The sequence below is a fragment of the Octopus sinensis genome, linkage group LG6 (assembly GCF_006345805.1).
Source record: "Octopus sinensis linkage group LG6, ASM634580v1, whole genome shotgun sequence".
Taxonomy (NCBI): Eukaryota; Metazoa; Mollusca; class Cephalopoda; order Octopoda; family Octopodidae; genus Octopus; species Octopus sinensis.
Genome location: NC_043002.1, coordinates 55,715,006 through 55,742,505, shown reverse-complemented (window position 1 = coordinate 55,742,505; position 27,500 = coordinate 55,715,006). Strand labels below are relative to the sequence as shown.

Sequence of the window (27,500 nt, the reverse complement as noted above, 5' to 3'; positions counted from 1 at the left end):
TAATAAAAATTATTATTTTATTTATTTCTTAAATAAATATTGTTTAACTCTATTTGCTTATTTATTTAATTATTATCATTAACCTGAAGATTGACTATAATTTTAATTCAAATTTATTTCAGTTGAATTTAAACTTAATTGTAATTTGAATTTGATTGTAGCCATGAAACATATGTAGTGTTTTTACTTATTATATTATATATTTATCATTCATTTTATACTTTTTGAGATCTAGTTATAAGATATATATATATATATATATATATATATATATATATATATATATATATTATATATATATATTATTTGTTATTTATGTATTGGTTTATGTCTATCACTGTTTGAGTTGTATAATAGTGGTTTTATCTCTAATTCATATTTTATATATATATATATATATATTTATGTATTTGCTATTGATGGATGGGCAAATAAAACATCATTTCTGCCATTTTACATAAAGTTTGGAATGGACTCCCTCTGCTTATATGCCCTTCAGTTGCTCATTCTTTTGCTCTTTTACTTGTTTCAGTCAATTCACTGTGGCCATGCTGGAGCACCGCCTTTTAGTCAAAGAAATCAATCCTTGAACTTATTCTTTGTTGGCCTGGTGCTTATTCTTCTGCCGAACTGCTAAGTTATGGGGATATAAACACACCAACATTGGTTGTCAAGTGATGGTGGTGGGGACAAACACAGACACAAACAAACACACACATAAATATACACACGCACACATACATATATACATATATATATATATATTATATATATATATATATAATATATATATATATATACACACATACATACATACATACATACATACATACATACATATATATATATATATATACGAAGGGCTTCTTTCAATTTATGTCTACCAATTCCACTTACAAAGCTTTGGTCAGCCCAAGGCTATAGTAGAAGTCACTTACCCAATGTGCCATGCAGCAGGACTGAACTTGGAACCATGTGGTTGGTAAGCAAGCTTCTTACCACACAACCACACCTGCCCCTACTCATGTAATGAAAAATCTAATGAACGTGGCTCTGGAATAGACTATGTTCATAGATAGAAACCCTACTATATATACATACATATATACATCCATTCATCCATACATACATATATACATACATATGTACATACATCTATATGGTTTGTGTGCATGTATGCAAAATATATAAATGAAGAACACACCTGGATTGATTGTAATAATAGTTTTGGAAGATGCTGTAGACACCATATAGTTTTTATATTCATCAAATACAACTTTGACATCATTGATGAAGAGAACTACAACAGAATAAAAAATCACTTGATGATAGATTCCTGATCAACCCAAATGTAGCTGTGGTTATGATATTCTGCAATGGGAAAACGTATCTTTGGAAATGAAGAACATCTTTGGATTTAAGTCATTGCCTTGCTTTTGAGTTTAGGAATTCAAATTGATGATAGTTGGCCTTATTCCATAAACAGAGGTTTATAGTGGAGGAGGTGGGGGTAAGGTCACCCAACTCAAACCCCAAACACCAAAACTTATTGTTGTTTAGCTCCAGATAAGCTGTGATCAAAGACAGTCTAGCTGGCATAACATATCCAGGACTCCATTATCCAATATGTCTTTTCTTTTTTTTAAGAGAGCAGGGTGTAATTTGGGGGAGATTTGATTGCTGTTTCTAGTTGGTTGAGTTACCATAAAGATGCTTCATTGTGGCTCCATGTATAAATATCTTGTACTTATTGGCATTATAGAAAACATCAAAATATGTTCATTCCTCCAATTATATTTCTCTTTTACAAACAGCCTTATATCCATATCTGCAATATCTATAGATATATTCTTTTACTCGTTTCAGTCATTTGACTACGGCCATGCTGGAGCATCACCTTTAGTCAAGCGAATCGACACCAGGACTTATTCTTTGTAGGACTAGTACTTATTCTATCGATCTCTTTTGCTGAACTGCTAAGTTACGGGGACGTAAATACACCAGCATTGGTTGTCAAGCAATGTTGGGGGGACAAATACAAACACACAAACATATATATATATATATATATATAAAGTTGACCTCACCAGATTTTTGAACTCAGAGCGTAAAGACAGATGAAATGCCAGTAGGCATTTTGCCCAGTGACCTAACATTTCTGCCAGCTTGCTGCTTTTAAAATATATATTCTTTTCTACTCTGAGTACAGGGCCTGAAAATTTTGGGGAGAGGGTCAGTCAATTAGATTGACTCCAGTACACAACTGGTGCTTAATTTATCGACCCTGAAAGTAGGAGAGGCTAAGTCAACCAGAGCAGAATTTGAACTCAGAACATAAAGACAGACGAAATACTGCTAAGCATTTTGCCTGGCATGAAACAACACAGAACTAGATATTGTAAAGTATTTTATACTTTAACCTCTCGTCATGTGGCATAAAGCCATTTCTATCAATACTACTCTCTGCATCAGTTGAGGGGTCTTGTTTTGCAAGGTACATGATGACTTCACCAGTGCTGGTGCCATGTAAAAAGCACTCAGAACACCCTGTACAGTGGTTGGCTTTAGGAAGGGCATCAGACTATATAAACAGTGCCAAAACAGAGACTGGAGCTTGGTGCGGTTCTCTGGCTCCCCAGTTACTGTCAAACTGTCCATCCATGCCAGCATGGAAAGAGACATTAACTATATTTCTAACGAAAACACACCTCTTATGAATTTCAAGTAAATTCTAAAATTATTACAATTTTACACTGGTTTCATTAAACAACCGTAACATTTTTATTTTTTGTCATATTAATGTGATTTTTAAAATACAATTGAAGAAAAGATTCTTAATTCTGTTGCATAACTTTTGTCTCAAACTGACTCTAATTACAGGTAAACCACAAGCTATCTTTTTTCTTGGTTTCTTTACTTTCTGCGTAATGGTTTGTTTCCGGTGTGATCGCTTCAAACAAGTTTACAAGCTTATATTTGCTTGATTTCTCCATATCTTCCATTCAAAAACCCTCAAATTTGCAATCACTGCTTGGTAGCATGAAACTGTTATCCATTTTAAAAGTTGAAAAATAAAATCGCCAAAGAAAAAATGTAGAAAAAATCTCACAAAATTCTTAGAGCTCAGATATCACATCAAACAATGTCGGATACTGTATTTCACTATTTACAAAGAGAAATGATGTGTTTTCATGAATGTACTAATGAGATTTTAAGTAGTGTTGAATCAAAATTTAAGCCCTCGTATTCAAACCGCTCTAAATTATTAGGTTTATTGCAAGATTTCATTTTGTTGACAGTGCCACATGATGCATTTATTTGCTACTATTGATGGTTTTGTGACGACAAGCTTCACCATACAATCTGATGGCAAAGTCTTCATGAGGCTTTCGTAAATGTTTATGTTGTAGGTTAAAACTTTTGGTCCAGGTTGGTAACAAAAGGATTAAATGGTGATGATTAAGATGATGGTGATGATGAATTCCTCTGTCACTTTATTACTCCTTCCAATCCACGATTTTTTAAGTATTTAGCAATACATAACCCTTTAGCATTCAGATTACTCAGTCAAAATCCAATGCTTATTTATTTATATTGTTTTGAATTAATCACTTATCTGGTAGCTATGAGACTTTGATAATATCATTTTTAGTATGACATTGTAGGTGAGAGGCTGAATCTGGCTGGTTTAAACATAAGACAGGTAGAATTTTGTGGCTGGATATGGCTGGTTTAAATGCTAAAGGGTTAAATAAAAAATCTTATGCTTACCAGTTTGGTTTGAAAGCCAAGATAATGCATTGTTGATGAGTTGATCATCCCATCTATAAAACAACAAAAACATCTCATAATATTCAAATACAATACAATATATAGGCACAGACAAGGCTATATATATTGATTCCCAACCACATGCTTTCAAAAAAAAAAAAAAAGAAATATAGAGCTGATTCATTCAACCAATAGTTCTTCAAGGCAGTGCCCCAACATGGCCAGAGCCTAATGGCTGAAACATGTAAAAAGATTAAAGAAAAATGCTATGGAATTGTTGAGACATCAGTGAAATTGATCGTGTTTAGACAGAAATTAAAAAGAAATGAAAACACAATGAAATGGTTTCATATGATCTTGAAACCTTTGAGAAGATTTGAGTTAAGAATTGACAAATAATGATAAAACTGGTTGATGGTGCTTTCAAGAGAGTAAGTGTATGGCTCTGTTTACAATGAAGGGGACCGAGTCATTGGCAGTTAAATGTCTTTTTGCAGGGACACGGCATAGTGCTGACCAAAGCCTTGTGAGTGGATTTGGTAGATGGGAACTGAAAGAATCCTGCTTTGTGTGTGTGTGTGTGTGTGTAAGTTTGTGTTGCCTTGTCAACAAACACCACCACCATGGAAACGAAACCATTCATTTGCAATCTTCCCAAAAATTATGTCCAGCCATTGTGCTGTACATATTCCAAGGCCTAACAGAAATATACTTGCTTAGGAACAGGTGAGGGTTGGTGACAGGAAGGTATCTAGCCATGAAAAATCTGCCTCAGTGAAGAGAGTGTAAAAACGATGATGATGGTGGTGTTGGAATTGGTGGTGGTAGTGGTGGTGGTGGTGGTAGTCACTTGTAGTCTGAGAAGAATTTGTAGTTGCCTGAACTGGTGCACAGCATACCATGTGTCAGGTGTTTAAGTGATCACAGAACAACATGAGATGAAGTGTTTTGCTCAAGAACACTTCACATTAGAGAAATATGTAGAGCAATATAAAATCATCATCATCATCATCATCATCATCATCATTTAAGGTCCACTTTCCATGCTGGCATGGGTTGGACTGTTTGACTGGAAACTGGTAAGCCGGGGATGGTGGTGGTGGTGGGGGGAGGCTGCACTAGATTGTGATCTGATTTGGCAAGGTTTCTACAGCTGGATGCCCTTCCTAATGCCAACTGCTCTGAGTGTGTAGTGGGTGCTTTTTTTATGTGCTACCAGTACAGGTGTCATTGACCTGACACTAACATCGGCCACAGTTACTGTCTCACTTGGCTTGACAGGTCTACACAAGCATGGTATATTGCCAGAGGTCTTGGTCACCTGTTGCTGCTTCCTTGAGGCCCAAACTCTAATGGTGCTTTTATGTGCCACCGGCACAGGTACCAGTCAGACGGCACTGGCATCAGCCATGACTGTTGTTTCATACCAGTGCAATGAAAATATACAAAAATAACTTACAGCATTAATGTAAATGTGGAACAAGTCTCATCAAACAGTTTCACTTCACATTGTTTCATTTGTTTCCCTGTTTTGGTTTTAATATTTCTTACTTCATTTACCTGGCAATACAAAAACACAATCAATTAAACTAAGAAAAACTGAAACAAAATCTCTCTTACACACATGTGCACACACACATTCATTCATTAAGAGACTTCTGTCTGTTATCCTTTACCTATTTCAGTCATTATCAGGATGCCAGAAAGCCATACACCCAAGATTGTGCTTTTTGGGGAGTTAGCAGTGGATAACTGACTGCACGGAGGTTCAAAGAAGCGATATAAAGATCATCTCAAGAAATCCCTGAAGCTCTGCAATATCTTCCCTGGTGAACTAGAAACGCTGGCCACAGAACGTACTACCTGGATGGGGTAGGTCCAAACTGGTATGCAGCATTTAGAGGATGAGTGGGCTAGACTTTGCGAAGAAAAGCAGTGACAGCTCAAGGAACGTCAGCAAAATCCTAAGATGAGCTCATCTCCATCAGAGCCCTCTTTGCTGCTCTCGGTGTAATCGGACATGTGCCTCCAGAATTGGCCTTTTCAGCTACGAGAGGGCCTGCCAATGACATCAAGACAACCTTTAAGGATCAAAGTTGACGTCGTCATCTGTCAAGATGGACTGCACTTAAGCAAAGCAAGCATTTCAGTCATTGAACTGTGGCCATCCTGGGGCACCACCTTGAAGGGTTCAGTTGAACAAATCAACTCCAGTTCTTATTTTTTCTTAAGCCTGGTACTTATTCTATCATTCTTTTTTGCTGAACTGTCAAATTACAGGGATATAAACAAACCAACACTGGTTGATAAGTGGCCGTGGTGCTGGATGAACACAAAGTTACATACATATATTCTTTTATTTTTTTATTCTTTTACTTGCTTCAATCATTTGACTGTAGCCATGCTGGAGCACTGCCTTTAGTAAAACAAATCAACCCCTTATTCTTTGTAAGCCAAGTACTTATTCTATTGGTCTCTTTTGCCAAATTGCTAAGTTACAGGGACATAAACACACCAGCATTGGTTGTTAAGCGATGGTGGGGGGACAGACAAACAGACGGACAGACAGACAGACACACGCACACACACACACACACACACGATGGTGTTCTTTCAGTTTCTGTCTCCTATTAATAAATTTGCCAATTAATTGAAATATTAAAAACTGAAATCAATAAAAATTGAGAAAAGGTCTCTCTCACTTCCCCCTCTCTCTCTCTTCTCTCTCCTAGTTTTTTTCTCTCTCTCTCTCTCTCACACACACACACACACGTGCACACACACAATCATTAAGGAACAATAAATAATTTTGGTAAATTACTTTATTTAAAAATTAAAAACCTTTTCTTTTTATTTGTTTCAGTCATTTGACTGTGGCCATGCTGGAGCACCACCTTAAAGGGTGTTAGTCAAAGAAATTAACTCTAGGACTTATTCTTTGTAAGCCTAGTACTTATTCTATCGGTCTCTTTTGCCGAACTGCTAAGTTACAGTGACATAAACACACCAGCATTGTTGTCAAATAATGGTGGGGGAGAAACACAAACACACACACACAGACACAAACACTCTCGCCTCCCCCACACCCCAGCACCACCACACACCACCCCACACACACTCACACTGACCACTTCCCGCACCCACACCAGTGCACACACACCTACACATGCACACGTCAAGGTTACCAGACCCTATCCACATGCACATACATGCTCTTACATATGCACATACACCTTCATTTAGGGATCACCACTACTTTATTATCTCCCCTTCTTCTTAGCTCTCCTGTGTGACCCCTCTGTCCGGCATTTGCCATGATAGATTACTAGCCACAAAACCTTTTTTTATTTTCTCTCCTTGTTCATTTCTGTGTTCTTTTCTGTTGAAGAGCGTAGGTTTGAAATGTAAAAGACTTTCTCACTTCCCGAACGTTAAACTAATACATCTGTTTGTTGTTTACACAGCAGTCTTCGTCTTTTGTTTTTTTGTAAATTCTCACTATAGTAGAAATCACTTACCCAAGGGGTGCAGTGGGACTGAACCTGGAATCATGTGGTTGGGAAGCAAGTTTCTTACCACGCAGCCATGCCTATGCAGTGTACAATAATAAAAGAAACATGACCAGGAGTTTACAGTTGTTGTTATGCTGATTGTTGACAAGGAGGCAGCTTAACAAATTAAACCATTTTGGGGGTTTCAAATCACACTTATCTTACTTTCATTGTGTCTTGCACAGTTTCAAACATCATCCTAGGATGGGAAGTTGGATACAAATAAATCACTATAAATTTCAAAGGGGCAGGTGTGGATGTGTTGTAGTTAAGTAGCTTGCTTTTTAACTACATGGTTTTAGGTTCAGTCCTACTACATGGCACCTTGGGCAGGTATCTTCAGCTACAGTACTTGGCCAGCCAAAGCCTTATGAGTGAATTTGGTCAATGGAAACTGAAAGGAGCCCATCTTATATTTGTGTGTGTGTGTTTGTCCTGACATTACATGATGGCTGTAAGTGAGTATCACTGTCATACAAGAGGTATCATTTGTATCCAGTCTTCTACGAAAATATGTCCAGCCATGGGGAAACACATTACTTTCTTTGGAAACAGGTGAAGAGATGGGATCCAGTCCTTTTCTGCACTAGGCACAAGGCCTGAAATTTTGGGGAAAGGTGGGGCCAGTTAATTAGATCGACCCAGTATGCAACTGGTACTTAATTTATCAACCCTGAAAGGATAAAAGGCAAAGTCGACCTCGGCAGAATTTGAACTCAGAACATAAAGACAGATGAAATACCACTAAACATTTCCCCTGGTGTGCTAATGTTTCCTGCTAGCTTGCCGCCTTTTTGGGAATCCAGTCCTGTTCTGATGAATTCCATCTCTGACTCATGCAGGCATGGAAAAGTGGACATTAAAACAATGACAACAATGAAATAAATCAAGATAAGATATTCTTACCTTCTTCACTGCTACCAGTAAATTAACATGTTCACCATGTAGGGATTGTCCATTGATGTTGATGTCTTCTAGAGTGTAATAGTCTCGGTAAATTTTAGTTGGTAAGTGACTGTAACAAAGGTATTGCTCTCTGTCAGGCCCTGTGTATATGATTATGTTACCTGCATCACTGATGTTCAAACTCAGAGGACTGTTGAAATATAGGAAACATTTCTGTTGTAACCATCATCATCATCATCAATATCAATCATCATCAATCATCATCATCATCATCATCATCAATCATCATCATCATCATCATCAATCATCACCATCATCATCATCATCATCATCATCATCATCATCATCATCATCATCATCAATCATCATCATCATCATCATTATCAATCATCATCATCATCATCATCATCATCATCATCATCATCATCAATCATCATCACCATCACCATCATCATCATCAATCATCATCAATCATCATCATCAACATCATCATCATCATCATCATCATCATCATCATCATCATCATCATCATCATCATCATCATCATCATCATCATCATCATCATCATCATCATCATCACCATCATCATCAACCACCACCACCACCACCACATATATTTATTTCTTTATTGCCCATACGGGGGCTAAATATAGAGGGGACAAACAAGGACAGACAAAGGTATTAAGTCAATGACATCGACCCCAATGTGTAACTGGTACTTATTTAATCAACCCTGAAAGGATGAAAGGCAAAGTCAACCATAGCAGAATTTGAACTCAGAATGTAATGGCAGATGAAATACCTATCTCTTTACTACCCACAAGGGGTTAAATACAGAGGGGACAAACAAGGAAAGACAAATGGATCAAGTCGATTACATTGACCCAGTGCGTAACTGGTACTTAATTTATCGACCTCGAAAGGATGAAAGGCAAAGTCGACCTCAGCAGAATTTGAACTCAGAATGTGATGGCAGATGAAATACTGCTAAGCATTTTACCAGGCATGCTAACAATTCTGCCAGCTCACTGCCCTATTATCTGCACATATATCTTGTAGATCAGCTGTTCTCAACCAGAGTCCATATAGCCCCTGTGGGTCCATACAAGATTTTGTTGTTAAAATCTATCTGCAATAATTCGATTATACTTCTACAATACACAAAATGTTAAAATTTTTTTTTATACAATTCCAAATAATGTTTAATGCTATAAATGTAGTAGGGTATTTTTAAACAATGAATGATTATGAGGGTCCACCTGAGTAAAATAGAAATCAAAGGGATCCATAGGCAAAAAATGGTTGGGAACTGCTGCTGTTGAGGATCAGTAACTGGCACCGAAGAGAAGGCTTTTAGCTGTTGTTTTTGCTGTGTTAAAGGTGACTGCATGTGTGTGTGTGTGGTGTGTGTGTGTGTGTGTGTGTGTGTGTGTGTGTGTCATAGTAAATTTTATGAACTGAGGGAGAAGTTAAGAGAAAGATGGAAGCTATTTTTATACCTTGAGGTCCATGGTCTAAACTTTTCATCAAATGATGTGGCTGCCATAACCATTGCATTTTTTATTTCAACTAGAAACAAAAATTTAAATCAAAAGGAATAGGTTAAATACAGTTAAAACGTAACATATGTCAAGTATATATATATATATATATATATATATATATATATATAATAGAAATATTAAAATAACTAAGTCTCTCTAAAAGAGAACAACGGCAGCGTTCCCGGAAAATATTAGTTATCGCCATACTAATATGGCATTCTTATAAAAATAAGAATAAAGCTGACCACTTATTAGCTCCATGAGGCCATCGCCTTAAGTTAGCTATTTGATACACAAACTGTATCCATATAACCTTTGAACAAGGGAGGTCAGTCGCTCCACACTACTTGGCCGGCAGCTACAGACGCGTTTCGGGGTATTGCCCCTTTTCAATGCAGCGTAGCCAAACCAGTAGGTGTCGCTTCTGACAATCTCTGTTCAAAGGTTTTATTTACCTAGCTTCGGTGGAATACATCCACTTGTTTTCAATAATAGAAATATTAAAATAACTAAGTCTCTCTAAAAGAGAACAACGGCAGCGTTCCTGGAAAATATTAGTTATCGCCATACTAATATGGCATTCTTATAAAAATAAGAATAAAGCTGACCACTTATTAGCTCCATGAGGCCATCGCCTTAAGTTAGCTATTTGATACACAAACTGTATCCATATAACCTTTGAACAAGGGAGGTCAGTCGCTCCACACTACTTGGCCGGCAGCTACAGACGCGTTTCGGGGTATTGCCCCTTTTCAATGCAGCGTAGCCAAACCAGTAGGTGTCGCTTCCGACAATCTCTGTTCAAAGGTTTTATTTACCTAGCTTCGGTGGAATACATCCACTTGTTTTCAATAATAGAAATATTAAAATAACTAAGTCTCTCTAAATATTTTCCGGGAACGCTGCCGTTGTTCTCTTTTAGAGAGACTTAGTTATTTTAATATTTCTATTATTGAAAACAAGTGGATGTATTCCACCGAAGCTAGGTAAATAAAACCTTTGAACAGAGATTGTCGGAAGCGACACCTACTGGTTTGGCTACGCTGCATTGAAAAGGGGCAATACCCCGAAACGCGTCTGTAGCTGCCGGCCAAGTAGTGTGGAGCGACTGACCTCCCTTGTTCAAAGGTTATATGGATACAGTTTGTGTATCAAATAGCTAACTTAGGCGATGGCCTCATGGAGCTAATAAGTGGTCAGCTTTATTCTTATTTTTATAAGAATGCCATATTAGTATGGCGATAACTAATGTTTTCCGGGAACGCTGCCGTTGTTCTCTTTTAGAGAGACTTAGTTATTTTAATATTTCTATTATTGAAAACAAGTAGATGTATTCCACCGAAGCTAGGTAAATAAAACCTTTGAACAGAGATTGTCGGAAGCGACACCTACTGGTTTGGCTACGCTGCATTGAAAAGGGGCAATACCCCGAAATGCGTCTGTAGCTGCCGGCCAAGTAGTGTGGAGCGACTGACCTCCCTTGTTCAAAGGTTATATGGATACAGTTTGTGTATCAAATAGCTAACTTAAGGCGATGGCCTCATGGAGCTAATAAGTGGTCAGCTTTATTCTTATTTTTATAAGAATGCCATATTAGTATGGCGATAACTAATATATATATATATATATTGATAAAAATGGTAATACAACAAAAGAAAGAAAGAGACCTCAATATTATGTAAATAGAGGAATTTATCTGTAAATGTAATATGTGACAATTATTTGTTAGCCATGATAAAACTCTGAGTTTCGGATGCCGAGGTGGAAATCCACGCCGCTATCTCTTCAGTTATCTGGCCATCGGAAAATGCACTATGGGTATATACTGTTGTGAAATATTTATGTAATGCAGCGTGAAAATTTTAATTTTAATATGCTAATTGAATTATATTTCGTATATAATTATTTACAACTAGCAGTATCGCCCGGCGTTGCTCGGGTTTATAAGGGAAATAACTATATAAGCATTTTTAGAGAGTTACTTCCCTTACAGATGCCAATTCGGGCTTTCTTAGCCATTTCTGTTTTGGTGTCTTCAAGCCATGAAGTCGTTGTTCTAAAAGAACGCTGGTCTCCTTGACAACGCTTTACGATGTTGATTCCCTTAACTCCCTTCCCCACAGCTTCACGAGGGAGGGAAGAAGGGGGGAGAAGCAAACAGGTGCAGGTGTGACCATGGACGCCAACTCTGCCGCCATCGACACACGAAAAATTATGCATTAAAATGGAATAAAAAATGATGTTAAATTATTTTTTAAATCGTAGACTCATCGTAGACGCGTGCTAATAGCCAGACGGGCTTGATATGAATCACGACTATAAGATACCCGAATTTGGTTAAACTGCATCGCAAAATGTGGGAGTAGTTAGGAATCTAAATCGAAGGGGACAGACACTCACACAACTACAGTTTTATATATATAGATATGTATTTTGAATCCACTCTTTGATTTAAGGTTTTCATCAATTTTACAATAGGATGAATTTATATTGAATTCATTTATTTTGTTCATTGCATGCTTAAGACCATTATTTGAAAGGATAGCATTTTTCTGATGGCTAGATAACTGAAGAGATGGCGACATGGATTTCCACCTCAGCATCTGAAACTTGGAGTTTTATCATGGCTAACGAATAATTGTCACATATTACATTTATATATATATATATATTCTTTTACTTGTTTCAGTCATTTGACTGCGGCCATGCTGGAGCACCACCTTTGTTGAGCAAATCAACCCCAAGACTTATTCTTTGTAAGCCTAGTACTTATTCTATTGGACTCTTTTGCTGAACCGCTAAGTTGCAAGGACATAAACACACCAGCATCGGTAGTCAAGCAATTGCGCAGGGACAAACACAGACACACATATACATATATATCATCATCATCATTATCATCATTGTTTAACGTCTGTTTTCCATGCTAATGTCTGTTTTTATATACATATATACAATGGGTTTCTTTCAGTTTCCATCTACCAAATCTGATCACAAGGCTTTGGTCAGCCCAAAGCTATAGTAGAAGAAAACTTGCCCAAGGTGCCACGCAGTGGGACTGAGCCCAGAACCATGTGGTTGGTAAGCAAGCTACTTACCACACAGCCACTCCTGCACCTATATATATCATCATCATCATCATTTAACGTCTGCTTTCCATGCTAGCATGGGTTGGATGATTTGATTGAGGTCTGGCAAACCAGATGGCTGCACCAGACTCCAATCTTGATCTGGCAGAGTTTCTACAGCTGGATGCCCTTCCTAACGCCAACCACTCTGAGAGTGTAGTGGGTGCTTTTATGTGCTACTGGCACGAGGGCCAGTCAGGTGGTACTGGCAGCGGCCATGCTTAAATGGTTCTTTTTACATGCCACCTGCACAGGAGCCAGTCCAGTGGTACTGGCATCAACCTTGCTCGAATGTTTTTTCACGTGCCACCAGCACAAGTGCTAGTAAGGCGGCACAGGTAACGATTACACTTTTTACGTGCCATTGGTACGGAGGCCAGCTTGTTGCTCTGGCAATGATCACACTTGTATGGTACTCTTAGCGCTCCACTATCATCATCATCGTCGTCGTCATTTAATGTCAGCTTTCCATGCTGGCACTGGTTGGACAGTCTCACTTTGTGGTACTTTAGGCAAGTATCTTCTACTAAAACCTTGAGTCAACAAAAGCCTTGTGAGTGGATTTGGTAGATGGAAATTGAAGGAACCCATTACACACACACACACACACACACCACACACACACACACACACATAGGAGCACTCCATTGGTTACGACGATGAGGGCCCTAGCTGATATGATCAATGAAGCAGCTTGCTGATGTAATTAATGTGCAAGTGGCTGAGCACTCCACAGACACGTGTAGCCATATTGTAGTTCTCAGGGAGATTCAGCATGGCACAGAGTGTGACACAGCTGGCCCTTTGAAATGCAGGTACTACTCATTTCTGCTAGCTGAGTGGATTGGAGCAATGTGAAATAAAGTGTTTTGCTCAAGAACACACTGCGTTGCTGGGAATTGAAATCATGACCTTACAATCATGAGTCAAATGCCCTAACCACTAAGCCATGCACCTTCACACACACACACACACACACACATGTATATGTGTGTGTGTGTGTGTGTCTTTGTGTCTGCGTTTGTCCTCCACCTCTGCTTGACAACTGCTGTCGGCATGTTTATGTCCCCTTAACTTAGTATTTTGGGAAAAGAGGCTGATAGAACAAGTGCCAGGATTGTTTAAAAAATTAGTATTGGGGACAATTTGTTTGATTAAAATTCTTTAAGATGGTGCCCCAGCATTGCCACAATCTGATGACTGAAACAAGTAAAAGAATAAAAGAATAAAATAATATGTATGTGTGTGTGTGTGGTGTGTGAAAGACTATAAAGACCATATATACTTACTGACTTCCCCAATTCTAAAACACTCAGATAGATAAAAGACTGCAGGTTTTTCCCCCCAACATGTCGCATTCATAAACCAGTCAAGAGAGTCTCTTATAGTGAAGCCCAAACAATATCTTTCCTTATAAGGGCCTATAGAGAAAAGAAACAAAATGATGGCAATAAGAAAAAAAAAAGGAATGGAAATAATATTGCTGTAAAACAGTGCTGCCCAACCTTTTCCGAACATGGGCCAGATTTAAGAAAAAACGATGCTAGTGGGCCAGACTCACATTTCTAGCCTTTCATTTTTTAATACAACTATTTGAAATGGTTTGAAAAAGTATTCTGAACTGAAAACATTGATTCTATTATTCTATTTATAGAAATTATCCATTATACAATTATAATTAATAATTCAATTTAAACATAGGGGTCCTACATATAATACTATTTCTATTACTTCTTCACTGCTATCAAAAAATTATAGTCTCCAGATATTACAGGAATATGAAATGACCATTAAAGATTTTGATTTAGAACCTTACATCCTATAAAACAAATTTAACAATTGATCAAGATTAAAAAAACAAACATTTGTTCAAATAAATGGCTTGTATTTCGATAATAAAACAATTTTATTTTAGATGTATACCAGTAATGAATGAAAATATCAGTGAGAAACTTGAAATTGTTTCGAGTCATCAAGAAGCTTTTCAATGTCTGCTGGAATATTTGTTAAGGCCAGTCGGAGTTCATCTTTGAGGTGAGCATCACTCAAAGAATTTCTTTTGTTTAATTTTATCAATTACATGTGACTGAAGAGGTATTCACATATCCATGTCGAACCAAACAAAACGAGAAAGCGTTTTGAGTAGCAAGTAAGATTTGGATATTGAGTGTGAGGCAGACCGTATTTGTAGAAGTCCATCAGATTCCTATTTAAAAACTGACTCTTGACATCAAAGTCACTTTGTAATTCATTCAAATAAGAACAGGCATTTTCCCCGAGATATTTCTGAAGTGATGTTTCTCAAATGTTCATATTTTTGGATTATTGGTCAGAGCCAGCCTTAACATTGCTGGTGCTCCTGGTAAGCTGAATTTTGATGATCTTATGAATAAAATCTAAAAAAAAATTTTACTTGAGTAAAAACTGTAAATGTGAATATAAAATGTTAACTGCAATCAATTAAATCTAGGCATAAAGTGTTATTTTATCTACTATTTTCACATTTTACCTCTTGGTAATTTTTGAAAGGGAAGGTGTGTGGTCTAAAGTTTAAGGGGTTGGCTTTATGATCATAAGGTCACAAGATTTACTCCTGAACTGGGCAGTTTATTGTGTCCTTGAGCAGGGCATTTAATTTCATTTCATGCTGCTTCAGTCTATGTGGTTAAAAATCAGTACTGGCAGTCTAATGGAGGTAAGCCTTTCTCCTGCTGACATATCCTAGATGTTCCTGTGGATCAAGGATGGGAAGGCTGAGAGTGAGGGAGAGAGAGAGAGAGAGAGAGAGAGAGAGAGAGAGAGAGAGAGCGTGTGTGTGTGTGTCTATTGTCTATGCCTGCTCATGGCTACACAGCCACTTGAAACAATTAGTGAGTATGGCATTATCTACCAGCTCATACTCATTCACATGTGATTGCTAAGCACACATATCTCTTTGCAGATCTCAAACACATGATGTGGTATTTCCCAGTGAGTGGTACTTGAGCAAAGGCTCAAGTTACTGGCATTGTCTACTGACACTGTTATAGGTAGATCTTTAGCAGTAAATTAATATACATCAAAATATCAATAATTTTATATATTTTCCTCATTTATATACTTAAATGCTTAATATATTGATAAATATTTAATATATTGTTATATATTTCAAACAGACTCGATTTCATTTCTTTACAATCTAAATCATATCATGGTTGTTAGATATAAAAATAACTATACTCACTCTTTTTGCTTATAACACACCTTGGTGATTCCTTTTTCAGGACAACTCCAATAAGCTGTTCAAGAAATACATTTACATGTAAATATATTATTATTATTATTATTATCATTATTATTATTATTATTATTATTATTATTATTATTATTATATTATTATTATTATTATTATATTATTATTATTATTATTATTATTATTATTATTATTATTATTATTATTATTATTATACATATGTGGAGGCGCGTGGCTTACTGGTTAGAGTGTCAGCATCATGATCGTAAGATTGTGGTTTCAATTCCTGGACCGGGCAACGTGTTGTGTTCTTGAGCAAAACACTTCATTTCACGTTGCTCCAGTCCACTCAGCTGGCAAAAATGAGTAACACTGCGATGGATTGGCGTCCCGTCCAGCTGGGGAACACATACGCCATAGAAACCGGGCCCATGAGCCTGGTTAGGCTTTAAAAGGGCGCATTTATTTTATTTTATCATTATACATACATATGCATGCACACACACAAACAAGTCTCTCTCTCTCTTTCTGTCTCTCTCGCATGCTCTCTATGCCTTAACGTTTGTTGTCCTCTTTAACAATTATATATCCGCTGCATCGGAAATCTGAGATTTGTATATATATATGCAGATTTCCGATGCAGCGGATATATAATTGTTAAAGAGGACAACAAACGTTAAGGCAAGGCAAACATCTCAACTCATATACATTATTATTATTAGAAAACGTTTGTTGTCCCCTTTAACACACACACACACACACAGAGAAAGGATGAGTTGTTTTAAATACTGTACATTGTTTACACAAATAAGTATTTGAACATATGGTGAGGCTTTACTGAGTTTCAAACCATCTTGCTCAAATCCCCCAGTTTAGAATCACAGACCAGTTATATTGCCATAAAAATGAAAGGACAGCTACAAGAAATTAACCATATCACCATAAAAGGTAATGGGTATGTGAACATGGTTTTACCAATTAAACCTGGATTGTGTGAAACCAAATAAGATTTCACTTGATATTTCAAGCAAAGCAAAAGATAATATATAAACATATAAAGTATCCCCCCCCCTGGCTCTTTATCCCACTGCTCTCTTACTATGTTCTCTCTCTCTCTCTCTCCCCCACTCTCTCTCTGCCACCACCTCAAGGGTGCCTATCAGCTGTTTTTCTCTCTCTGCTCCCCTTACCTTTCTCTCACCATCCTTTCTCCACAGCCTCCTCACCTGAGATGCTTTCTTGCCATTCATACATATCTCTTTCCTCTTACCCTACCTCTCAGCCCCTCTTTCCCCCACTCTTCTTACTGCATTCACTCAATACCCCCATCTTAGCCCTGTTTTATCTCACTGTCTTCTCTACCAGTTTCTCTTCCTCTGCAACACCCCCTCATCTCCTCCTCCTCGCTGGCTTACCCTACCATGACTACAACACCTCTTTTGATGACTCTCCAGATTCCTTGCCACCCTCATCTATTTATCTCTTTTATGCTCCCTTTCTCTCACACCTTCTGCTCATACTTGACCTTTTAATGTGGGATAACTCTGGATCCACTTCACACAAACCACCTTGTCACACTTATCCCTCTATGCCTCCATTTTTCTCTAACCCTGACACCAATCCCTTCCCTTTCCCCTGTCCCTTTCCACACACTCTCTCCTCTAATAGGGTCTACTGTGTTACTCTCTCTTTGCTATACTCTCCTCACAAACTACAAATCTATTCTTTTCATCATACTTCACCATCTCTCATCACCTCACGCCTACCTAAAATTATTGCATCCTCTGTTCTGTTGTTCTTCAGTTATAGGGGCCATGAAAAATGCACCCAGCACACTCTGTAAAATGGTTAGCTTTAGGAAGGGCATCAAGCCATAGAAACCAAGCCAAAGCAGACAGTGGAAGATGATGTGGTCCTCTGACTATATCTTTTTGAACTATCCAACAAATGTCAGTCAGGGCCGACCATTGGGTTGCTGGTGTGCTGGGCAAGCTGAACTGGTGCTTTCACAAGTATAATTTTTTAAAACGTTTGCAAGGAGAAAAAACTGAAAATGTAGACTAAAAACTACATGGCACCCTGGGTGACTGCCTGAGTTGCCAGTACCTTGAGTTGACCCTGATGTCAGTATAGAAAACTGTAAAATGAGCATCAGATAATGATGATGATCACACACACACACACACACACACACACAATACACACACACATCTATATGTAAAACTCTCTATCTAGGGAAGTTTACGATGAATGTTGGAGACATTTTTAAAGAGCTACCTAACTTTTAAAATTCCTTCCCACATTTCTAAATTTCCTTTTACTTTGCTCAACTGGGGTCCATATGGTCCTTGGGGGTCCATATAAGATTTAGTTGTTAAAATTTATCTGCAATAAATTGCTTATGTTTCTAAAATACACAAAATATTTTTATTTTGTTATACAATGTGGTAAGAAGCTTGCTTCCCAACCACATTGTTCTGGGTTCAGTTCCACTGCATGGCACCTTGGGCAAGTGTCTTCTTCTATAGCCTTGGGCCAACCAAAGCCTTGCGAGTGGATTTGGTAGACGGAAACTGAAAGAAGCTCATCATATATATATATATATATATATATATATATATTATATATATATATATATATATATATATATATATATATGTGTGTGTGTGTGTTTGTGTTTTTCCTCCCACCATCACTTGACAACCAATGTTGGTGTGTTCACATTCCCGGTAATTTAGCAGTTTGGCTTTAGAGATTGATAGAATAAGTGCTAGGCTTACAAAGAATAAGTTCTAGGGTTGATTTGTTCAACTAAAGGCAGTGCTCCAGCACAGCTGCAGCCAAATGACTGAAAAGAGTAAAAGAATAATTCCTACCGGCAAGCCAAGTGAGACCATAACTTGTGGCCTATGCTAGGGGTGTAACCAGCCCACTTATGCATACCTTTCCTTCATTGGACACTAAACTCTGCTTGCGAAGACCTGTTGAGGCAAGTGAAATCGAAAAGTGAAATCAAATTCGATGACTAGCATCCATGCTAGTGGAGTGCTAAGAGCACCATCCGAGCGTGATCGTTGCCAGAGCAGCTAACTGGCTTCTGTGCCAGTGGCACGTAAAAAGCACCATTTGAGCATGATTTTTACCAGTGTCGCCTTAATGGCACTTGTGCCGGTGGCACATGAACAAACATTTGAGTGAGGTCGATGCCAGTGCCACCGGACTGGCTACTGTGCAGGTGGCATGTAAAAAAATACCATTTGAGCATGGCTGTTGCCAGTACTGCCTGACTGGCCCTCGTGTCGGTGGCACATAAAAACACCCACTACACTCTCGGAGTGGTTGGCGTTAGGAAGGGCATCCAACTGTAGAAACTCTGCCAGATCAAGATTGGAGCCTGGTGCAGCCATCTGGTTTTCCAGTCCTCAGTCAAATAGTCCAACCCATGCTAGCATGGAAAGTAGATGTTAAACGATGATGATGATGATGATTTAATTATAAAAACAGAGGGATTTTTCTTCATATCCATTGAATGGCTATGGGGACCCAGTAGAGTAAAGTAGGAATGAAAGGAGTCCATATGCAAAAATGGGTCAAAAACTACTGCTCTTAATGCTGATAAACGTCTGTTTACATTTGTGGTAAAACCTGGCTGTAAACTCTGGATCACTGATAAGGGTTGTTTCGTTTCCTTCACAGCCAAGTCATTTTGGTGATAATTCCTATTTTTTTGTTGAAAACTTGTATTTTTCATATTGTCTTGTGGAACCATATCATTAAATCGTCCTGCCCACATTTTTACTTCACTTGTCTCCTGAAAATAAATGGAATATAGAATATAAATCAATTAATAAAAAAAACTAATTAGTATTCTTGTGAAAGAATAATGCAGTGAGCTGGCAGAATCATTAGCATGCCGGACAAAATGCTTATTGTCACTTTGTCCGTCCTCATGTTCTGAGTTCAAATTCAGCTGGGGTCATCTTTGCCTTTCATCCTTTTGGGGTTGATAAAATAAGTACCAGTTGAATGCTGGGGTTGATGTAATTGACATATCTCCCCTCTCAAAATTGTTGGCATTGTGCTAAAACTTGAAATCCATATTTTTTATAAAAGAATAATTAGGAAATAATGATGTCTTTAATTGGTTTGAGGGCAGCAATTTGTAAAAATGTGGGTATTGTCATGTGGTTAAGAAAGTTGTCTTGCAGCCACATGGTTCTAGGGTTGATCTCACTGCATGGACCCTTGAGCAAGTCTCTCTTTTTATAACATCACATTAGTCAATATCTTGGGAAACAAAAGCTGTGCAGAAGGTCTCTCCCTCTCTCTGTTTTATGTGTGTGTGTGTGTGTGTGTGGCAGTGTGGTAAGAAGTTTGCTTCTCAACCACTTGGTTCTGGGTTCAGTCCCGCTGTGTGACACCTTGGTCAAGTGCCTTCTACTATAGCGTCAAGTGCCTTCTACTATAGCTGTTTGAATGTTTTGAGTGGATTTGGTAGATGGAAAGTAAATGAAGTGGATTTGGTAGATGGAAAGTAAATTGAGTGGATTTGGTAGATGGAAAGTAAATGAAGCAGCCCATCGTACACCCACATCAATATATATATATATATATATATATAAATAATAATTATTATTATTATTATTATTACAAATTTGGGATTTTACCAACAGGACCACAGCTTCAATTTCAGGACAACCTTATTTACTGGAGTACACATAGAAAATTATATCCAAAATACTAATCTAATAATATAAGCATTTTAAAGCCGACTATAACATACAATAAGAATAAATTAATTATAAATAAGAATTAATTATAAATTATTTAAACATATTTAAAAAATATATATATACCTTACCTGTTATTAGTCTGTGGGGAAAGAAGATAATATTAATCAATTATATATATATATATACCATCAAGTAAGTTAGGGGTTGTGGATCCAACCTACTAAGGAATAATACTTATCTAATATACTGTTGGTATAATACCCAAATTATTAATACACAAGTGTTTTTAATTGCAATGCAATTAACTTACTTATTGTATTAAATGGGCGAAGGTAAAGAAATATTTTACCATTAATTTATGATACAAATAAGAAAATGGAGAAACAATTTAGTTGGTTTATCAGCTTTAAGATATTAGAATGTTGACTTATTTATTTATTTAACAAAATGAGAACCATAATAATATACATATATACATTAAAATTTAATACATATAAGATAATATATATATCTCGATTTGGCACAAGAGATCGATAGAATAAGTACTAGATTTTTAAAAATATGTACTGGAGTCGATGGCCACTGTCAAATGTCCGAAACAAGTAAAAGATATAGATATAAATATATACACATACATATACAAATACAAACGCACGCAAACACACATACACACACACACATACAACTGCACTGTGACTTTTTGAACACCTTTTACATATTCACATATATAGACATATATACACATACACTCTAAACTCGTTGTAGATTTATACAAATATATGTAGTCAGAGAAAAGCTATTATATGAAGAAAATTAAACTAACACAAAAACTTTTCTACCATTCGTTTTCTTAAAAAGCAAAAACGTTTTGTTTTTAACCTTCTTTAATTATTTTGTAAAAGATATCATCGACTTAATTATGCCTTTTGTCTTTCTTAAGTTTGATGAAGCTTTTTAAAATAACTGAGAAAATCGTGTGTATCGATTATGAACAAAAACATCATCGCCGCAACGAAATAATGTTTTAAAACATAAAATATAATGTTTTATATCATCGCGGTTTCTTCAATTGTATGAAATTTAAAGAAATGTTTCTGAAATTAATAAATAACCATAGTTATTTGTGCAAAAAGACGAGAGAAAAATGTTTGTGTCCATCTTACCTTGTCTGAATGGAGGTTTCAGTGAAGAGCAGACGACACATTTGTCGTCTGCTCCTTTGAACAGGTGTTAAACGATATTTCTATCACATTAGTTTCGTATTTGTCTTTTCGTTTTGTAGTTTTAGCTTTAAAATATCTCTTATTTATTAGAAAAATAACATATCTGTGAAGATTGCTTTTTGTCTTCATTATTTTGTTATTTTACTTCTTTATAACAATGTTTCAAGCAAATTACAACGATCTCCCTTGATTATTATGTAAATGTAAAGAAATTTGTGAACACTGTTGTATATTTTATTTATATTAGTTTTATTAAAACGGTGGAAAACTGGGTAGAATGTTAAGCTGTAATATAGTAAAATTTGAAGAGTTACGAGTTCAAATTTTACTAAGATCCACTCCGCCATTCATCGTGGCGAAGTTAATTCAATCTCAATAGAACCATTGTTGACTTGCAGTACCGGTGGAAATACCACGGTTATTTGGAAAATTGTATGATGAAATTGTATATTTTTCTGAAACATTTGATTCTTGAGAAGTTGTGAAAATCCACATAGGCAATAACGAAGGATCTATCTATCTATCTATCTATCTATCTATCTATCTATCTATCTATCTATCTATCTATCTATCTATCTATCTATCTATCTATCTATCTATCTATCTATCTATCTATCTGTCTGTCTATTCAAATTGCACGTGCAGTCACATGCACGTACATATTAGATACATACACATACACTATTTCTCTTTCATACACACAAACACACCTCTCTGTCTGTCTGTTTGTCTCTCTCTCACATACTCCCTCTTCACTCTCTCTTTTTTTTTTATCACAGACACCTCTTTTTCTCTCTCACATTCTCGTACTCTCTCTTTTTCTCACACACACTCTCCTTCTCTCTCTCTCTCTCTCTCATACACACACACACTTTCTTTTCCCCCTTTTCCACCAACCAGTTATTTCCGTTGGAATCATGTCCTTCCCTCTGTTGCCATTCAGATTTTCCGACGGTATTTTCGAATGGCTATTCTCGAAGTCTCATACCAGACAGGAAAGGAAAATGATATGGAAGTGTGTGCGAGCGAGTGAGTGTGTGTATGCGCGCGCGTGTGTATGAGTGTGTGTGTGTGTGTGTGTATAGGGAGGCTGTAAAAAATGCTAAAATTTAGAAGTTTGTTTTTAGTTTTGGAGAATTTATTTTTTCAGAACTGTGATCTTAGTTTCATAAAATGCAGAAATATTTAGATAATGAAAAGAAAGAAAAAAAACCCCCAAATCGAGCTCTCTTCTTTTCTATGAGGTATGAAACTTCGAAGGTGGTTTTTCTCGGTGTGAACAATCCTTTTAGCCGTCTAGAAAATTGCGTACAGAATGAAAATAGCGCTATAGAATGAATCATGTGTGTCGAACAAATAAAAATTTTAATTGTGTATTGGGTTGTCAGATGAATTTGTTTGTTTTATTCTTCCATTTATTTTAATTCCTATTTTTCATCAACAATTTTAACAAATCAGTCAACAATATATTCTTTCATTGTTCATGGCTTCTTGTCAATGTTCCACTCGCTTGTTAATCTCTTAATCACCGAGTTTGATTCGAAGAGCGACTGAAAGCGCCATATCAGGAGAATAAGGTGGATGCAGTAGAATTTCTTAACTGAGCTTTTAAATAGCATTTTTGGCCAAATTAACGCGAGCTTTGTGTTGAAGAAGCACGCGGTGTCGAATTTTTGGATCTTACCAAGGGTGGCGGGCATCGATATGACGAGAATTTCGCTTGGTCAAATACGTATGTTAATTATCAGTGCTCTCAAATTTAAAAATTGAAATACTGTACTAATGTGAGGAGAGTGAGTGAGTAGAAATATGATTTTACATTTTTCCCATCTCTCTAACTCCGAAACGCGTAATCAGAGCCGAGTAGATTCGTTATTTTTTCTCTTTATCTGCGTGAGTTGTTGAGCATTGCTGTCTGGGAGATTTATAGTAGTAGCATTGTAGTTTTTAACTGCTATTTCTAAATTTCGTAAGTGGTGTGGGAAGCAAATTTTGCTGAACCCTAATTATAATTATACTCATAATTACAGAATTTTTATGATATATATATATATATCTATATTATATATATATAATATAATTAGTGAATTGAAGAAAAGAAATGGAGTTGAACGTATTGGTTAACTTTTGATTAATCTGCAACAAGATTATTCATCTTTCTATTTCACAATATATATATATATTATATATATATATTATATAATATATATATATATATATATATATATATATATATATATATATCTTATATATATATAGATATATATATATTATATATATATTAATATAGTTATCGCCATACTAATATGGCTTCATTTTATAAAAATAAGATAAAGCTGTCACGCTTTAGCTCCATGAGGCCATCGCCTTAAGTTAGCTATTTGATACACAAAATGTATCCATATAACCTTCGAACAAGGGAGGTCAGTCGCTCCAACTATTGATCGACAGCTACAGACGCGTTCGCTGGGTATTGCCCTTGTCAATGTAGCGTAGTCAGACCAGTAGGTGTCGCTTCCGACTATCTCTGTTCGAAGGTTTATTACCTAGTTTCGTGGAATACATCCACTTGTTTTCAATAATAGAAATATTAAAATTACTAAGTCTCTCTAAAAGAGAACATGGCAGCGTCCTGGAAATTAATAGTTATCGCCATACTAATATGGCATTCTTATATAAAATAAGAATAAGCTGTACCGCTTATTGCTCCATGGGCCATCCGCATTAAGTTAGCTATTTGATACACAAAATGTATCCATCATAAAGCTGTCGATCAAGTAGTGTGGAGCGCGACCTCCCTTGTTCGAAGGTTATATGGATACATTTGTGTATCCAAGAAACAAGGAGAGGAAAAAATAAAGAATGTGTAGTGGCTAGCGATCTATCATGGCGAATGCCGGACAGAGGGGGTCACACAGGAGATCTAGGAAGAAGAGGAGATAATAAAGTAGTGGTGATCTCCAAACGAAGGTGCGCGTGCGTGTATATAAGAGAGCATGTATGTACGTGTGGAAGAGGGCTGGTGACCAGGACGTGTGCATGTGTGCATGTGTAGGTCTGTGGATGTGGGGCTGGGAAGTGGTCAGTGCTAGTGTGTGCGTGGTGGCGTGATGTGATATGGTGTTATGTGGTAGGGTGGTGTATGGTGTGGTGTTGTTGGGATGTGGCGGAGGTGAGAATGGGGAAAGCAAGGGTGGCGTGTGGGTTAGGTTGAGGGTGGGGGGGTAGAGGTTGGGTATGTGGGAGTGGGTGCAAGGGATGGGGTTGAGGTGGGATGGGATGGCTAGGGAAGGTGGGTTGGATTGTGTAGGGATGGCGTTACGGGGGAGGGTGACAATGAAGGGAGATGGGGAAGAGAGAAGGTGGGTAGGAGTGAAGAGAAGAGAGAAGCATGGTAGGAGTGAAGAGAAGTAGGGGTTGGAGCAAGAGGGGAGAGGTGGGTGGGAGGAAGTAGGTGTGAGTGGAAGATATATATATATCCTTCAAGTTATTTGCGGGAAACGTTTTGAATCTGCATATAAAAGCTGCTATTCTGTTATGCCGGCTGCAGCTTAATGATGTCAACCAGTGATACCAGACTTTTGGTGCAATGCATTTCGCCCGGCGTGCTAACGCTTCTGCCAGCTCGCCGCCTTGAACTGAAAGAGACATTAAAAATTAAAAAAAATGAAAGCATTTGAATGTAAATAACATCATCAGCGATTACCAGAAATCTAGCTTCATTGTAGCATCGTATAGAGATTACAGAAATCCGATTAAATCTCTCCTTTCTCTCTCGTTCACCTATTTTTGCTATTTATATTTTCTATCTCCCAATTTCTCTAACTCATACAAGCACCGCTCCCTCATACATTTATCTGCCTTTCATTTTCTCTCCCCCCCCTGCCTCTCTCTCTCTCTTTTGCTCTCTGTTCGTTTTTATTACATTTGCCCGTGTTATGTATTTTCAAGGTTGTTGAAGACAGAAGATGGGGCATATCTGGCGAGACAGCGTAAATAATTAATATCCTTCCGTCTGTATTAGGATTCATTGGCGTCTCCATTAAATATAGTTTTCTTATACATGTATATGCATAACACACACACACACGTATGTATGTATGTGTATATATATATATTATATATATATATATATATATAATATATATATATATATATATATATATATATATATATATATATATATATATATCTTATCTCTTATTCTTATGATAAAAGGCAGATTTTCTCTGCCTCTCACATAGTTTGTTTTTAATACAATTGTACAATAAAGAATTTCTTCAATTGGAATTTACCTATGATTTTTCGAAGTAGATTCCATTGGATCATGGCATATACATTTTTTTTCAATTTCACCCCCAATTAAGCAAAAATTCGAAAAAACTCAATATTTTACGATTTGCCTCTCTCATTTCAAATGCTTTACTCCTGCTATTACCACACTTTCTCCTACTTTCTCTTTGCAAGTGTATACCACTATCATATCCTCTTTCTGTAACTCTTATTCAATATCACACATTCTGCTACTTTCTCTTATTAATGCTTAAACCAATCCTAAAAAAAAAAAGGAAACAGAGATCTGTCGTTAACTTTTGGTAGTATTCATTGGCGAGCGTACTTCACTTGTCAATTGTTGAAAGAAAGAAATTATAAGCTAAGAAGGTGTGTGTGTGTATGTGTGCGCGTGTGTGTGTGTGTGTGTGTGTGTGTGTGTGTGTGTGTGTGAGTGTGTATGTGTGTGTGTAGGAAGTGAAGGATAAAATATGGCAAGAAGTGGACAGATGAACATATATACATACATACATCCATACATACATACATGTGTGTGTGAGTGTGTGTGTGTATGTATGTGTATTAATGTGTGTGTGTTATCTCTCTCTATATGAAGCTGAAGTTGTCTGTGTGCGGCAGGTTTGGTAGCCTTCAACTAACACTATCTCCTCCGAGACCCTGCGGCGCAAGTTGACCAAAATTGAGAGTATGATAGAAGAAGGGTTGCTCTTCCTTCCGTAGAAGATAAAATTCAAATCGGACCATGTTAACACCAAAAATTATTTACATCAAAAAGGTGCTTTTTTCTATGAAAATCCCTATATTTTACGATTTTTTCACTGCTGTGTCGCCACTTTTCGGTGTATTTCAACCAGAAAAATGTTCACTTGAAGAGAATAACAAGCTACATAATGCAAAATTTCTACTTTTCAAAAATTCCAATTCCAGTGGGTCGAAACAAACCCGAGCAACGCCGGGCGATACTGCTAGTATATATATATATATATATATATAATTAATTAATAAGGGTGAGAGAATTGGATTAACTGGTGCTAGAGTGAGCCATATAGTGACCACTCTCTTATATTTATTTTATATATATATATATATATATATACAAAATAAGAAAATGGAGAAATA

At 36.8% G+C, this 27,500-nt stretch overlaps 1 protein-coding gene across 1 annotated transcript in view; it reads right to left on the bottom strand.

Moving 5' to 3' along the window:
• The window catches only part of LOC115213238 (meiosis-specific with OB domain-containing protein-like), a 46,557-nt gene that overhangs the window by 8,928 nt on the left and 10,129 nt on the right, over positions 1-27,500 (bottom strand). Inside the window, exons 2-9 of the mRNA XM_036503918.1 lie at positions 19,764-19,943; positions 16,124-16,178; positions 14,190-14,321; positions 9,728-9,797; positions 8,229-8,418; positions 5,231-5,331; positions 3,772-3,824; positions 1,205-1,300 (exon numbers count right to left, since the gene is read on the bottom strand). Of these exons, the coding sequence (XP_036359811.1) occupies positions 1,205-1,300; positions 3,772-3,824; positions 5,231-5,331; positions 8,229-8,418; positions 9,728-9,797; positions 14,190-14,321; positions 16,124-16,178; positions 19,764-19,925 (859 nt within the window). The 5' untranslated portion in view covers positions 19,926-19,943. The remainder of the gene's footprint in view (positions 1-1,204; positions 1,301-3,771; positions 3,825-5,230; positions 5,332-8,228; positions 8,419-9,727; positions 9,798-14,189; positions 14,322-16,123; positions 16,179-19,763; positions 19,944-27,500) is intronic.